At 51.4% G+C, this 15,128-nt stretch overlaps 1 protein-coding gene across 3 annotated transcripts; it reads right to left on the bottom strand.

The window, feature by feature from the left end:
* Nucleotides 1-1,359: 1,359 nt before the first annotated feature.
* Nucleotides 1,360-8,381, bottom strand: MFSD13A (major facilitator superfamily domain containing 13A). Of its 3 annotated transcripts, none has more exons than XM_026850946.1 (8): nucleotides 8,093-8,381; nucleotides 7,577-7,656; nucleotides 5,901-6,350; nucleotides 4,866-4,983; nucleotides 3,808-3,904; nucleotides 2,917-3,088; nucleotides 2,157-2,350; nucleotides 1,360-1,949 (listed from the first exon to the last, which is right to left on the bottom strand). In XM_026850946.1, exons 1-8 carry the CDS (start codon nucleotides 8,255-8,257, stop codon nucleotides 1,696-1,698), a joined length of 1,530 nt encoding a protein of 509 aa, XP_026706747.1. In that variant the 5' UTR covers nucleotides 8,258-8,381; the 3' UTR covers nucleotides 1,360-1,695. The 3 variants fall into 3 exon arrangements, with proteins under 3 accessions (XP_026706747.1, XP_026706749.1, XP_026706750.1); XM_026850948.1 differs by having other exon boundaries at nucleotides 3,808-3,856; XM_026850949.1 differs by having other exon boundaries at nucleotides 8,292-8,359.
* Between the last annotated feature and the right edge of the window lie 6,747 nt (nucleotides 8,382-15,128).

The raw sequence follows: 15,128 nt of genomic DNA, 5'->3' as shown, positions 1-15,128 counted from the left end.
CCTCCAGAAGCAGCTGGTGAAAGGACAGTCCAGGCCCTGGTGACCTCCAGAGCAGCAGGGGTAAGTGACTTGCCTCCCCCCACATGGGTGATCCTCTCTGCCCCCTGCAGAAACACCAGTGAGCTCCAGCACCCAGTTTTGCTGGAGAGGAATAGTCCCTTTTTCTCCCATAAAACCACATTTGTGCCTCTGGGACACTGTATGAACCCACCCAGGAGTGATCCACCTCTTAGAAAATCACTGAGCCATACAGAAAAGATCATCTTTAATTTATGAAATGAATCATTTTCAAACTTTGTTAGAAGTTGCACAAATAACTTATGATTGAACCAGCAAGAGCTACAGAAGCCTGGCAGCAGGAATGTCTTGGTCCAAGACAGAAGGCAGCCATGTCCTGAGGCAAGATAGCAGGTTTGTGGGCTGAGACCCCAGAGGGAACCTGGCACTAAACAATGAGCACTCTCCTAAGCACCCATCAGCTTTCACATGCTGCCTACACACCCCTTCTGCCTGCAGGCATACCCAGGGCAGAGCCTGGCACATCTCTTCTGCCTGCCCCCCAACTACAGGACAGAGACACTCCCTCCCTTCAGGGATCCCTTGCGTGACCACCTGCCCACATAGTTCTGGCTGGGAGCAGGGACTCTCCTTGGGTCCATGGCCCAGCAGCCAGATGAGATGACCAAACTCTGGGGCAGAGAGGAACTGAGGTGTCTGCCTCTCCCCACAGAGGTAAAATCTCACCCCTGCGACTTCCTGACACTGTCAGACAAGCTCCAAAGAGGACTTGAAGGCACAAAAGCAAGACCTGGTGTCCCTTCCAGGCTCTGCTCTCCCCCTGCAGGAGGGGAAGGCTCCAGGCTGCCTCACCAGGGCACCTGGGGCAGCCCTGGGCAGGGAGGCACTTCCAGGGGCTCAGTCAGGGGTGGGTTCCCTCACCCTGGACCCAGCCAGCATGGGATGGGGCTTACAGCACAGCTGTGTGACAGCACCAGCTGGAAGGGGCAAACACAGGCAGTGGGACACCAGGTGGGACATTCCAGCTCAAGGCTCAGAGCCCTGTTCAAGCCCAGCACCTTTCCCAGCCCAGCAAGAACTATGTCTGCAAGGCCACGGAGGAGGGAGCCTCAGCATATAAAACAAGCACAGCCAGCAGACCCTGGTGGTGCCAGATACTGTTCTGGGAACAAGAACTGCATAAGAGTGAATTTGGTCCAAGAACTGCAGCACTGTATCTGGGAAGGGTTGTACCACTACTAGGAAAGGCCTTCAGAGTCCTCTCATCCCTGCTCCTGCTGTCCTGCAGTTACCCCCTCAATCACTTGGTCCCTCAGGAGCCTCCCCCTCCCCAAAGCAGTCCCCTCCTGCTCAGCCAGAGAGGCTGTGGTTCCCCAGGGCAGAGGACTGCAGCAGGGCTGTGGCTGTCTCCAGGGAATAAGCAGCCCTTCTACTCCCTGGGACAGGCTAGGATAAAATGTTCTTGCTCCTGTAGCCAAGTGATCTATCCCAGGCCCTTCACATGCTGAACTTCTCTGCCTTCCTCAGCAACCACCTCCTGGAACAAGTAAACATTGGCATTACAGCATTTCACAGTTGAACAGTAAACATCGGGGTTTCTCAGCCCACCCTCCCTGCACTTAACCTGCCGTCCTGCACCAGCCTGGAACCAGCACCGCCCCGGGGGCTCGGGCACCCCTAGATCGTTCTGACCTCTGGTGCTCGGCCTTGTGTCAGGCTTTGGCGCTGAGCCTTCACCATCTGCAGACGCTTCCCATGCAAGCTGAACTGCGACCAGCTGAGAAGCTGCAGCAGCGCACATGTGATGGGTACGAAGACAAGGAGGTAAAAGCAGCCCTGACGAAGAGTTGGCTCCAAGGCTGCAGCAGACTCCAGCTTTGGCTGGGCACTCACCACGTTGCTCAAGGGGTTCCGCTGGAATATGTCATAGCCTGGTGTCAGAAAAGAGTTTGTGAGACTGGGGTCAGTGGGGATGGACCCTCATCCATTCTCTCTGGGTGACTGGCCTTGGAGATGCAGAGACCAAGCACAGCTTAGCAACTGGAAGAGCTCTGCACCCACACAGGACATGGCGGAGGACACTGAACTAGCAGGTCTGCCCTCTCCTGCCCCGATGCTTTCCCCAGGAGCACCCTTACCTGTATATGCACAGAGCAGCCAGGTGCCAATCAGAGGGGCAAAGGTCTGGCCTGGCTTGGTGACCAAAGCCACCATCCCAAAGAGCAGCGCTGAGGCCGCCTGCTTCCTACGGTTCAGGACTAGATCCTCATCCACCAAGTCGGTGACCACCAGGTTGAGCAACTTACAGGTCCCTTCTGTGAACACTCGGTTGCTGCAGAACAACAGGCAAAGCACTGAACAGCAGCATCGAGAAATGACAGGAGTAGGTAAGAGATCAGGGAAATGGGGGAGAGAGTGAGAAAGGTTCCCCCACACTTAGAATTTCAGAAGCCCTGGGAACACTGCTAGCAATAAGCCTTGTGTCCCCTGCAGCAATGCCTTGGATCAGTCCTCGCCTGCCACACAGACAGGCCCAGGGACAGAACACACTGGCTAACAGGCAGCTGCAGCACACCCTGAGGTCTACCACCCCAGGCAGGCTGCAGAGGCGAGTAGCTCAGCTCAGCAGCTGTAAAAGGCTGCTGCAGGCTGCCACCAGCCCTGCTGGGTCTCTGTCCTGAACATTGCTGCCTCCCTCCCTCTGCTGCAGGCACAGCCAGCGCATTCTGCAGTGACCTGTCCCATGCACGCATGCTGTCAGAGCTGGGAGTCACATGGCTTCTGTGTGACCTTGGCTACTGTTCCCTGCCTCCCACTTCTCTCCATAAAACAGAAGCAAGTAATTTCCCCTCCCAGGTGGCAGAGGGCAGGGGAAGCAAGTGCTGCCAGCCTGCCTACCTGGCAATGAAGATGCAGAGCAGATACACCTGATCAGGTCCTGCCAGCAGCATGACAACACTGAGCACCAGCTTCAGGAAGAAGAGGCCTCGCACCACAGCATAAACCCCACAGCGGCGGCAGAGGGACAGGAAGTACAGGTTGTTGAGATGGGGGGCAATGTAGGAAACACCTGAGCAGAGACAGAGGCACAAATAGCTTGAGGGAGTTTCAGTATCCACCATGCCTCCAGGACTGATACCGAGAGAGAACAAGGCTGGCTCTCGGACACGCAGTACAGAATAGCCCCCATGCACATACAGAAGGCTGCAGCAGATGCACTCGGTGGCTTTGTGGCACAGCACACACTCTCACACACTCTCTCTACAGAGGGAAGCCTTCTTCCATCAGCCTCATGGGCAGGAAGAAAAGACTTGCCCAGTCCTGCAGGGGCTGGGACTCAGGCCCTGGAGCAGGAATGAGAGGGACAGGACAACACAACAAGACCTGGCCCCCACAGAACGCTCCCAGGGTAACTCTAGAACCACTGCCCACAAGTCTGTGGCAGCCTGGGAATGGCCACAGAAAGGGATTAAGTTCAGGGCTGTGTCCCTGCTGCATCCTGGGGACACTATCTGCAGCCAGTAATGCTCAGAGCAATACCCCCGTGGTGTCTAGGCCAGAGTCCAGCACACTGGGCTCACCACCATTAGAGAACACTCCAAGTTACTTCTGTGCCCAGGAAGGAAGATGCAGAGGTCCCAGGGAAGCATGTGGGATGTGTGTGTGAATCTTACAGCCCAGAGACCAGCACAGGACACACCTCTCCCCAGATGGGGTTGGGGAAGAGCAAATCCAGACTCAGGCCAGATCCTAACCCAGCTGTTCCCTCCAGTCCCACCTGAGACTCACCGAGCAGGAACGATCCAGTAGAGACAGAGATCTGGTCTGACAGCAGGTGCTCCAGGAACAGAGGGAAGAAGTTGCTGTTAAAGTGGCAGTGAAAAACCTGTGAAGGCAGCATGCAGATGAGCTGGTCAGCAGGAACAGCAGTAAGAGAGAACAGAAAAAGCTAACAGACCTCTGGGCTCTGTTATCCTAGGAGCCCTGTACCAAGGGATCATGCAGGAGGGGCCTGGAGTACTTCATCAGAGCAAAAGCTTGGCTGTGGAGTTTACAATGCTGTAGGCTTTGAGACTGCAAAGCTGCAATGCCACCAGCCACGCCCATGCATGCCTGGGGTCAGTATCGCCTCCCCTGAGCAGAGGCACTGCTCACAGAGCACCTGCTCAGCACAGGGGTTGACAGCGCAAGGGGGGACAGCAGCGAGCACGAGGGTCTGGGGGAGACAGTGGCACAGCAGAAGGGAGGAGGCAGCTGTCAGGAGGACAAGGATAAGGCAGCAGCGAGGCTTGTACACAAAGATGAGGGCTCCACAGGGAGACAGGAGCTGTGACTGCAGCAGACAAAGATGGGCAGGCTGCCGGCATTTGGTAGTAATCACTGAAGAGGATGAAGAACAGAAATGGCAAAATCCAGCTGGGAGGTGGATCCAGCTGGACAGTGAAAACAGCAATGTGAGCCTCAGAAAAGCAGAAAGGAGAAGGAGACTGTGCTGACATCCAAGCCAGCAAACTGCGCTCCTGAAGTCATCCCCACGACAAGCCAGGCCTTGGGCTTCTGCACCCCAGATGGGCTGCACAGGGCTCAGCCAGCCCCCGTAACCCAGCCTACACTGCAGAGGAAGGAGCACCCCACAGCTTGCTCAGGACATATCCTCAGGGCACAACCAGGGAGAGTGGCTACCAGCTGCTGAATCAGCCAGCATGTGCAGGAGGCTCCAAGAGCAAATGGGTGCTGGAAACACGTCTAGCTTTCCTGGGGAACTCAACACACTGCTGAATCACCATCTGAAACAGCCAGAGCCAGCCCTTACCCTCTGAATCACAACATGTCGCTGCTGCGCTTACCTGGACAAGGTTCATGCAGACAAACCAGAGGAAGTTGCGATGCCGGGAGAGCTGCTGGAGATATTCTGCCAGGGTGATCCTCTTCTCCTGGGGGATGGAGAGTTTCTCAATGTACAACCTGAAGGGAGAGGAGAAAAAGAAAGGCAACCATAAATCCCTCACACCAAGCAGGGGAGAGGCCCCAGCTCTCCCTGCATAGATACAGAACTGTCTCTCCTCAGCTCCCATCCCAACTTTCCCTCTCCCTGGACTAAATCAAACAATAGAGTCTACAACATTTGCTTATTGCTAGCAAGAACCACAGGCAACTGGTCTCCCAAAGAACATCTGTCTTCTGAACCCAAACCTCAGATTTCTGTCCATAAAAGCACTCTCCTCTTACAAGCCATTCCACTATGCATACACTCCTCTTCTAGATCCCTGCAGTTAGCTCACCTGGCAGATCTCACCTGGATCTGGTGTGTTAGTACAGCATAATGCTGGCAGCTCATAACAAGAGACAAGTGAGGCAGCTCAAGGAAAAGCAAGGGAGCTGGACAGGGAAAACCAGCTGCATCATGGCCTACCAGCAGCCCAGCCACTATCAGGTAGCTAAAGTGAGCAAAAGGGTTAAGAGATGTTCACTTGTCCAACTCCATGGGAAATGAGCAGCAAGATGGTCTCATGCTCAAGCAGGAATGCTTTCGTGATAAGCTGCTTCTGACATTTTGCCACTCACAGGCCTCACTGGGTGCACTAGATATTAACTCATTTCATGTTCCAAACACTGTATGGCCATACAGCAGGTCAGGGCTCTGCCTCCAGTTTGGGCCAGGGGTGTCACGAGATAGTTTTGTCCTATTTTCAGAGGGCATTAGGAGCCAGTGGGACAGAAGTGATTCTGAAAACTGTATCAACAAACAAGAACCACAGATGATTAACAAAAATTTGCCTCATCCTGGATGTTCCCACACATTTACTTTGCTGCAGTACATTAAAGGACTCCACAGATCTATGCCAGGCCTTTATCACAGCCACAGAATTGGTGACACTTACTCTTTCAGGGTTGATTCTTGGTCCCATTTTGCTTTCCCATCAGCCTCAAACCGCTGGCGAAGCAGCTGTGTGGACAGGGTAAAACCAATGATGGAGCAGAGGGCCAGTGCAATGCAAAATATGCGAAAGGAAAAGAAGTCCTCTTTGTTCCACACTGCATAGGACATGAAGACAGAGAGGGAGCCTATGGCACTGAAGAGGGAGCAGTAGAAGTTGAGGCTAGTCCTGTCTTTTGCTGAAACAGCCAGGTCTGCGAGCAAGGCGTTGTGATGCAGGTCGACCATGGTGAGAAAGCTGTCATACATGCAAAGGCAAAGAAGGAACTGCAAACCAGGGTGAGCCCAGGCAACCCAGAAAGCCAGGAAAGAGATGGCAAAGAGGGGGCCATTGTGGCTTAGCGCTCTGAACCTCTTCAGAACTACTTCTGGGGAAGAAATCTCTGCTCCCGGCCTGCAAGAAAAGACAAAAACTTTAGACACCTGGACAAAACTCTGCATGACCACGAATTCTCCCTCTCCAAGGAAGCTGTGCAAGTGGCATGGACAGAAATACAGCTTTTGCTCATGTAACAAGCACCCACATCAAATACCTTCTCAGCTAATGTGTGAATACACCAAAAATATGGGTTTAAGGTGGCCAAAAAGCATGAAGGAAAGGGATTTTTTTTCTCCAGAGCAAGTCTCTCCCTGCTTGCGCTGCACTGTCTGCTTTGCACAATGTGATTTCAATAAGCAATTTAAAAGTTTTCACTAGGTACAGGAAGGCACACAGTGATTTTCATCAAAATCTGGATGTAAATACATGAGAAATGCTAATGGCTGACAGTGATCCATGACCCAGGGAGTTTGGGAACAACTGGTCTAAGGCATTCCAGGTGGAAATAATCACCCTTTCCCCACACCTTGTGTCTCCCAAACCACATACAGACACTCTCCAACACCCTACTAAGAGGCCTGACATTTTGGATGCCATATTTTAGGTTCTGTACCATTCACATGATTCTTAAGGGCTAGGGTCACATCTACTCAGTGGATGTGTGACTTCCTCTATACAGCCAGGTATGGATTCATAGAATTATTTAGGCTGGAAAAGACCTTTAAGATCATTGCGTCCAACTGTTAACCTCACTACCATGTCCACCACTAAACCATGTCCCTAAGCACCACATAAATATGTCTTTTAAATACCTCCAGGGATGGTGACTCCAACCACTTCCCTGGGCAGCCTGTTCCAATGCTTGACAACACTTTCAGTGAAGACATTTTTCCCAATATACAGTCTAAACCTCCCCTAGCACAACTTGAGGCCATTTCCTCTTGTCATGTTGCACATTATTTAGGAGAAGAGACCAACACACACCTCACTACAGCCTCTTTTCAGGTAGCTGTAGAGACCGTAAGGTCTCCCCTGAGTCTCCTTTTCTCCAGGCTGAACAACCCCAGTTCCCTCAGCTGCTCCTCATTAAGACTTGTGCTCCATACTCCTCAGCTTCACTGCCCAATATGAAATAACATGCAAAGAGCGCTGAACTTCTAAGATGCCAGGAAAAGCCATTTAAGAGTTCCACGCCCCCACAACCATTCCCACGCCATCATTTTAAAGCTGCCAATTTCACAGCATCTCCCTCAGAGACTAAACAACTTCCCAGCCTCTGCTAGAAGTGGAACTTAACTTACTGCTGTGTGCTAAGGAACACCCGGTCGCTCAGCCAGCCAAACAGAGGGTCATTGAGGCTGTTCCAGATCAGAAACACTGTCTAGGAAAGAAAATAGGACAGTGAAACAAGCCACAGGACAGCTCCCACAAAGACTCCATTCTGCTACTGAAGCAAGCAGTGCGGAGCTGGCACACTCAACAACCAGCAGGGACCATCCCTGCGCATCTTCCCTGCCCCATCACCACCGTAGGATTCCGTCTGGGTCAACTGCCAGATTAACACAGTGAGGCCAGTGGGTTTCCCTGCTTGTGAAACACTCTGACATCCCCAGAGGAAAGGCCATCTTAAGAACAAAGTTTCTGGGTTTGCTGTTCTCTGTTCATGCAAGCAGAGAAAACTGGAAAGCCCAAGTTGGAAGAGGCTCCATTGCTCCCTCGCCAAAGGGGAATGCTGCTATTACAACTTCTAGCAAGAAGCAGTCTTGTTTCAGAATTTTTTTACTTAAAGAGGGCAGAAGTCTATAAAGAAGACTAACCTCTCCTATCCAAAAGGACAGTTTATCAATCTTGTAAACGGAGACAAAAGTGTCCACGTAGTACAGGAGGAATACGTTGTGCAAAATGGAAACAAACAGCGACAGGGACCCGTAGATCACTGCAGTGGGCAAATGAAAAAGGCAAGCCAACAGTCGCAACCCCATGTTGGTGCAGTCAGCATTCAGCTCCCTCGATCACCTCCATTTCAGATGGGATGTCTTCTCCCAACACCTGCTGCATCTTTGTTGGGGCCAATCCATTGTTGCTCCTGCAGGAGAGGAAAAAAAAAAAACAAACCATGAAACCAGGTTTAATTTCTTAAATGAACTAAAAGAATCAAATTAATTGGTAAATCTTTGTCAGCAGACATCAGAATTCATATCGCTTTGAGGAACTGTTAAAAAGTGGATTGGAGGGGATTTAAGACACTAAAAGCTGTCTGCTGCACTAAAGCTGTTTCATTAAGCCAAGGCCAGGCTGAGGGCTCCTGGGTGTACAGCTGTCTCCTCTTGAGCAGCTGCCCCATCCTTTACCCTGTAACGTTCTTTGTTATCTAGCAAGTAGCTGATAAGCTTTTCAAGGTAAGGTCATAGGAGGAATTAACTCAGATAGCTGCAAACAACAAAGCAGCCTTCAGAAAACACACCTAGTCACTAACACTTTTAGGTACTGGTGTAAATTTTTAGCCAAATAAAAATGACAACAGCTGTGATGTAATCACACACATGCACACTGCTTTCCCCAGGCAGTCACAGCTGACTGCACCTGGGCTGGCTCAGACAGGAGTTATTTATGGCAAGCAGTTCTGCTGCTTTGTGGCATGAAGAGACATGACCAGAACATGATGGCATGCAGCAGACATGCTGCCATCATAGACAAAGGCAACCAGAAGTCGCTTAGCAGCTGTCTAGCTCGTCTTAAAATTTTAGGATCAGTGTCTGAAATAAAGATGTTTTGACTGGACAGCAATACATACAGAAATAAAACAAGTGGAAACAGCAGCCTTATACCAGAACAAGTCACGATATGTTCAACAAGGGGTGGAGGTGTAAGGGGGCGACTCTTCACACCAGCACTGACTGGAGCTCAGGGCCAGGAGGTGGGGCCATCATCCTCCAATGATATACTTTCGTGATTTTCAGACTGAGCCCCCTTTCACGCTCAAGTTGCTACAGACCAAAGGCAAAACACAAGACACCTCTTCAGAGGCGCTCACGTATCTGGTGAGATGTTAAAGAGTTCTTAAATCAGCGTAAGTCAGCTTCTCCAGCCCATGCCATCATAAGCAGCCCTGTTCACAGCATACACATGATGTGCGACAACAAGGTCACTATCTTAACACTGTCAAAAGCAAGATAAAGGGCTGGAAGTCACTCCTGTTTCAGCCCTCCGGGGTCCACACTCACCCAGATCTGATGCATTGTAGGGACTTCACAATGTAGGGTGAGTGCATCAGAAATGGGAAACTAAGTGCCAAGCCAGCCTTCTCAGGCTTGCAACATCCGCTGCAGCAAGTCCAAGCAGAAGATCAAGGGGAAGAATAAACGGCTGGTTATGAAACCTGATGAAACACCACTCCCATTCAGCATTTCCCAGAAGCCATGAGTCTAACTACTTCTAGGCAAGATTAGAGAAGCAAAAATAACCATCCGTTCTGCCTAGCCCAAGGAATTCCTCATAACTAGTTCAGAAGAAGCAGGAAAAGCATTTGTTCCAATCAATTACATCACTAGATTAAAAATGCACATCAGCTCCACTCACAGCCAAAGCTCTAGACCTCAACTGGATCCAACTGCAGAGCCCTGTGGAGCTGAGCCACCATTCCGCATCCCCGCCATGCCAAAACCCATGGCCAGATAAAAATACGACACTGCTTGGAGGGGAATTCAGCCAGACAATGAACTTTTATAGGTGTAATTAAAGACAGACAAGCCTCAAGCGGAAATTGCATTTCCTATGGTCATGAATTGAAAAGGAATCAAGAATTTGTGATGTGTAAGGATAAAGGTTAAGAAGAATAGAGAGCTAAAGCCAACTGACCCACCGATGAGTCCTCTGCCTCTCACCAAGAGCCTTCTGAGGAGGACTGGCTCAAGGGCAGATGAAGCCACCAGTGCTGGGCTCTGTCATGAACAGGATAGATAACAAGCAGACAGCATAATTTTGCACTTAAGAAACATCAGCGTATCCAGACCTTGACCACTGCGTGCACATCTAACCTCACTGCAAACTTTCCAAGACAGAGAGATGAGGAAGATCAAAGAAAGGTAACTAAAGTGACCAAGAGACTGAGGCAACTGCCTGCTGAGGAAAGACTAAACAGCTGGGACTCTTCGGGCAGAGAGGAAAGGCTGAAGGGGGACACGACTGAGGTTTACAGTCCCCCACACCAGGCATAAGGGGAAGGCAGAACTGTTGCTTGCCAGGACACAAAAACTGGGAGCACTCACTGTAGCTAGCAGGAAATCAGTTTAAAGCACACAAAAATACTTCTTTACCTGGCAAGCAGCAAACATCTGACATTTGCTGCCAAAGGAGGTTACAGAAGTGGGCGACAGGTTCAAAGGATTAGACAAATTAATGGAAAACAGCTGCAGACAAATAGCTACTAAACGGAACAGGTAGGGAAATCCCCTCTAGCATCCCTAATCTGAGGGCTGTGCAAGCTAGGGGTGAACAAGTGGAAAAGCCACAGACAGTGGCCATGCTCATGTGCTCTCCCTCTAAACAGCATCTCCTGATACCACCGTGGGGCAGAATAAGGGGCAAGACAGACCAGTGGTCTGACCTGCTAGGGCAACTCTTAACCTGGACTTGACTTTGCTACCCAAAGCTTGTTTGAAAGCAAAGCCTGCTCAAGGCTTGTTCCTTAGCGCTGAACTTTTACACATGTGCCCATCCAAATGATGCTTCACTAAGCACATGTTGCACAAACCACAGATGCTGAAGTTTCCAAAGACACCTCATTTTGTCATTTATATGCCACAGTGCTGTTTAAAGAAGGTGAAGCTCCACTTCCTCTCCTTCGTCACTCCCTCACAGATGTGCAACCCCTCCAGCCAGCTGACATTTGTAAGTGATTGCACTTTGCCGGGATAGTTGTTAGCTCATTTTATATATTTTTTTTCCCCTCCACATCTGCAAATGTGCAGATGAGAAGAAACAAATCATAGTTGTCCGTAAAAAGTAGATTTTCCTTCTATATCCAAAGCTCTATGTTATTTAAGCTTGCCACATTGGTATTTTCATAACCTTTTCCTTGGGATGAAGAATTACTCATGGAGTATGTCAGAACTTTTCAACATTAAGCTTTAAGTAGTAATGGGAAAAGGAGCTGCAGGAGGGAATAGCTATCATTCATTCACGCTGAACTTCTAACACACAGTCATAAAGCAACAAGGTCATAAATTAGAAGGCAACTAGCCTTTATTTCAGAAGCTTCCACCTCCGCATCTGACATCTGGCGTCACTCCTGCCAGTGACATTTGCAGATCTTATCTTTTTGAGAAGGATGTTTGAATACTGGCTACCAGGAAAGCATTGCTTTTGTTTGAGAGGGTTGGCGTAAGGCAGCTGGAAACACCCACAGTTTGGGGCTCGCACATCTGTTCTAACTTCCTAGCCAGCTCACAGCTGGATTCACAAGTCATTGTGTCCCATGGTGATTCAGCAACGCTTTGGCCTACAGTAAGACTTAGCTCCAGCCTTCCACAGCTGAAGCTGGTTGTACTGAGTTGGCAACAGAGCCATATTTGTGAATCTTGGCCCAAGACAGTCTTTTAAGCAGTGCCAGACAATTCCTATATGTCAAAGCTGCCACTCAGGAACCTGAAATAGTCATCTGCAGACCTGACTCCAGTAACAGAATGACTCTCCCATTCATTCTCCACGGTGTGAGTAATGCAGGCTGGAATATCCTAAATAATACTTCAAGATATGTCTGTGCCTGCTCCTGCCATCACTACACTGCCTTTGCTGCATATTCTGGATTTTGGGTGGCTTACTAGCTAAAGCAGAGGGCCAGACAAATATACCAGGTCAGTGTCTCTGCATCTGCTACATAATAAATCCACCAGCCTGATAAGCCACCCAAGAGGGGACCCTATTTCAGACACTCATCACAGCCAGACAGGACCAGGCTGCCGGCAGCCTAGCCCCATTCACAGGGAAGCTAGGCTGGAGCTGCTGCCCCATGACCTGTCCCAGCATAGAGCCTGGTGCTGGGCACATCAATTCCTCCCAGACTCTGTAAGTGACAGTCTCAGCCAGAGGAAACACAATCATAGACGTCTTCATCTAGTCAGGCTTGTCTGTCAGCAACAATTCCATTTTGCAAACACAGACCAGGTTCTACGCACTCCTTCCCATCCCATGCATGATACCCCAAGAGGCCTCCAAAGCACTGACACCTCAGAGGGTCCTCACCCCACAGAGCTATTTAAATTCTAGCAGGACTCTGTTCAGTAGGAAGGGAAACCCCTCTACAGAGCTTTTTCACTGAATGAAACTGAAAGAGCCCCCACTTAAATCTAAAAAGGCCTCAAAATCCTATTCCAGGAAAGCTCCTACCTAGACACACGCTCCACAAAATTTAGCCTCCTCTGACCAAACTCTGATCCTGTGCATCCTCTTAGAGGCAAATATATCTCCAAGACTCCCAGTTTCTCTACCATACTACTTCTGAAATCCTAACACCATGTTTCCTCAGATAACCACTTTCTAACAGAGAGTCTCAAGGGAACACCAAACACAGTCCCACATGAAACATCAATGAACTCCCCAACAGCAGACTCCCAGAAGCCTGGTTTCTGAACCATAAAGCAACAAAGCCTCTGAAAACCTGATTCCACCTGGATCAGGCAAGGAAACATGCCACTTCAGAGAGGCCACGTGGGCACTCCCCAGTAGTGTTTACCTATTCAACAATCACAGATGCCTCAGTATCATGAGAGGTTTGGTAACACCCTTTTTATTACAGGCAACCATGTGCTTCTATCAGGTGCTGAGTTCATACACGTAAACAGAACTGCCACACAGACTACAATTAACATCTTGAACCAGCTGGTAGTTTCTGTGGAGCTGTGCTCCAGCAGAGCAATCTTGTTAAAATCAGATCTCATTCACTAATAAGATTACGAGGTTCTTTAATAGAGGTAACTGGGTAGATCTCATAGTCTTGGAACTTGGTAAGGCATTTAACAGCACTCTGCATCCCTTTTCTAAACACTTCATTGTTTTACAGTGTAAAACAAATATATTAGCTAGATTAAGAACTGGTTCCCCACGATCCTACCACCAGTGTAAGAGCTAATCCTGTAGTGGACTTCCACAGCACTGGTATGGGGATTACTGCCAGGTAACTCCGGCCTCAAATTACAGATTTGGAAGTAAATATTAAACTATTACTGAAAACAGCCCCTAAGAATCACATAAAGTAGAAGAGGGGATTTCTGCACGGATAGAACCTGTTCTTGTTAAGGCTTAACAGGAAGCACCAGATGTGAAGCACTTTTTAGCACTCCGCAGAAGTGCAGCAACCGGGAGTTTCTACTACACATCTCCATCTTCTCACCAGGGAGACTTTTCACCTGTGCAGCCAAAGTGTCCCCCCCTTAGCACCCCCCAGCTTCAGTCACAAGGCCACGTGTTGCTAACCAAAGGGCTGAAGGAAGCCCAGCCACCGAGGCCACCAGAGATCTTTGTGGCATTTAGGCCTGAAAAACAGGCACCAGGTCACCAACTAAAGCAGCTGAAGTCCCCTGAAGTTCCCCGGAAAGGAACGCAGGGAACCAGGCAATGCCTGCAAAGCAAGGCCAGAAATGGGGACACCATGTCTTCAGCCATCGAGAGGACAAGCCCAAGCAGCCGTGCCACCCTCAGCGCTCCATCTACGGGGCCCCCCCGTGCTGAGGGAAGGCCTAGCAGCCCCGGTAGCAGAAGGGGCGGCCAGGCAGGGCACAGCCATCGTTTCACGGTAGGCTCGCCCCCGGGCTCCGTGGCGGCTGAGGGCCCGTGTGGGGCTGTGCCGTCAGGTGAAGGGAAGGTGTGACAGGGACAGGGCAGACAGACCACCACTCCGCACTCCAGGTAGGGTGGAGTTCCCCCACTGCCTGCCCCACGGCAAGGGACGGGGCAAGGCCAGGGCCGCCTCTCCTTGCCGGGACCCTGCGAGGGGGTGCGAGCCAGACGCCGTCCGGACAGACAGACTGAGGACCCTGCCTACGGGAACTGACAGCGAGAGACACGGCACCCCCGGGCCCAACCAGAGCAGCAGGGGGAGGCACAATCCAGGGCTCTACCAATGCAAGGGGGGGGAACCCCCACCCCGCACGGGCGGCCCCACTGCAGGGGGGGGCGGAATCCCCACACCCCCGGACCGACCCACTGCACTGAGGGGCCTCCCCCACCCCAGTATCGGCCCGGGTGTGCCTCCCTGCCTGCAGGGGCCGCCCGGCTGGGGTGGGGGAGGCCCCTCAGTGCAGTGGGTCGGTCCGGGGGTGTGGGGATTCCGCCCCCCCTGCAGTGGGGCCGCCCGTGCGGGGTGGGGGTTCCCCCCCCTTGCATTGGTAGAGCCCTGGATTGTGCCTCCCCCTGCTGCTCTGGTTGGGCCCGGGGGTGCCGTGTCTCTCGCTGTCAGTTCCCGTAGGCAGGGTCCTCAGTCTGTCTGTCCCGACGGCGTCTGGCTCGCACCCCCTCGCAGGGTCCCGGCAAGGAGAGGCGGCCCTGGCCTTGCCCCGTCCCTTGCCGTGGGGCAGGCAGTGGGGGAACTCCACCCTACCTGGAGTGCGGAGTGGTGGTCTGTCTGCCCTGTCCCTGTCACACCTTCCCTTCACCTGACGGCACAGCCCCACACGGGCCCTCAGCCGCCACGGAGCCCGGGGGCGAGCCTACCGTGAAACGATGGCTGTGCCCTGCCTGGCCGCCCCTTCTGCTACCGGGGCTGCTAGGCCTTCCCTCAGCACGGGGGGGCCCCGTAGATGGAGCGCTGAGGGTGGCACGGCTGCTTGGGCTTGTCCTCTCGATGGCTGAAGACAT

The sequence above is a fragment of the Athene cunicularia genome, assembly GCF_003259725.1.
Source record: "Athene cunicularia isolate RWA chromosome 6 unlocalized genomic scaffold, athCun1 chr6_part1, whole genome shotgun sequence".
In the NCBI taxonomy this organism is placed as follows: Eukaryota; Metazoa; Chordata; class Aves; order Strigiformes; family Strigidae; genus Athene; species Athene cunicularia.
This window is presented reverse-complemented; position numbering and strand designations above follow the sequence as displayed.

Coding starts and splice junctions, on each gene's coding strand:
- MFSD13A (XM_026850946.1), bottom strand. CDS start 8,257: ATGGGGTTGCGACTGTTGGCTTGCCTTTTTCATTTGCCCACTGCAGTG. Junction 7,657..8,092: donor TGTCCTTTTGGATAGGAGAG/GTTAGTCTTCTT, acceptor TTTCTTTCCTAG/ACAGTGTTTCTGATCTGGAA. Junction 6,351..7,576: donor GTGTTCCTTAGCACACAGCA/GTAAGTTAAGTT, acceptor CTTTTCTTGCAG/GCCGGGAGCAGAGATTTCTT.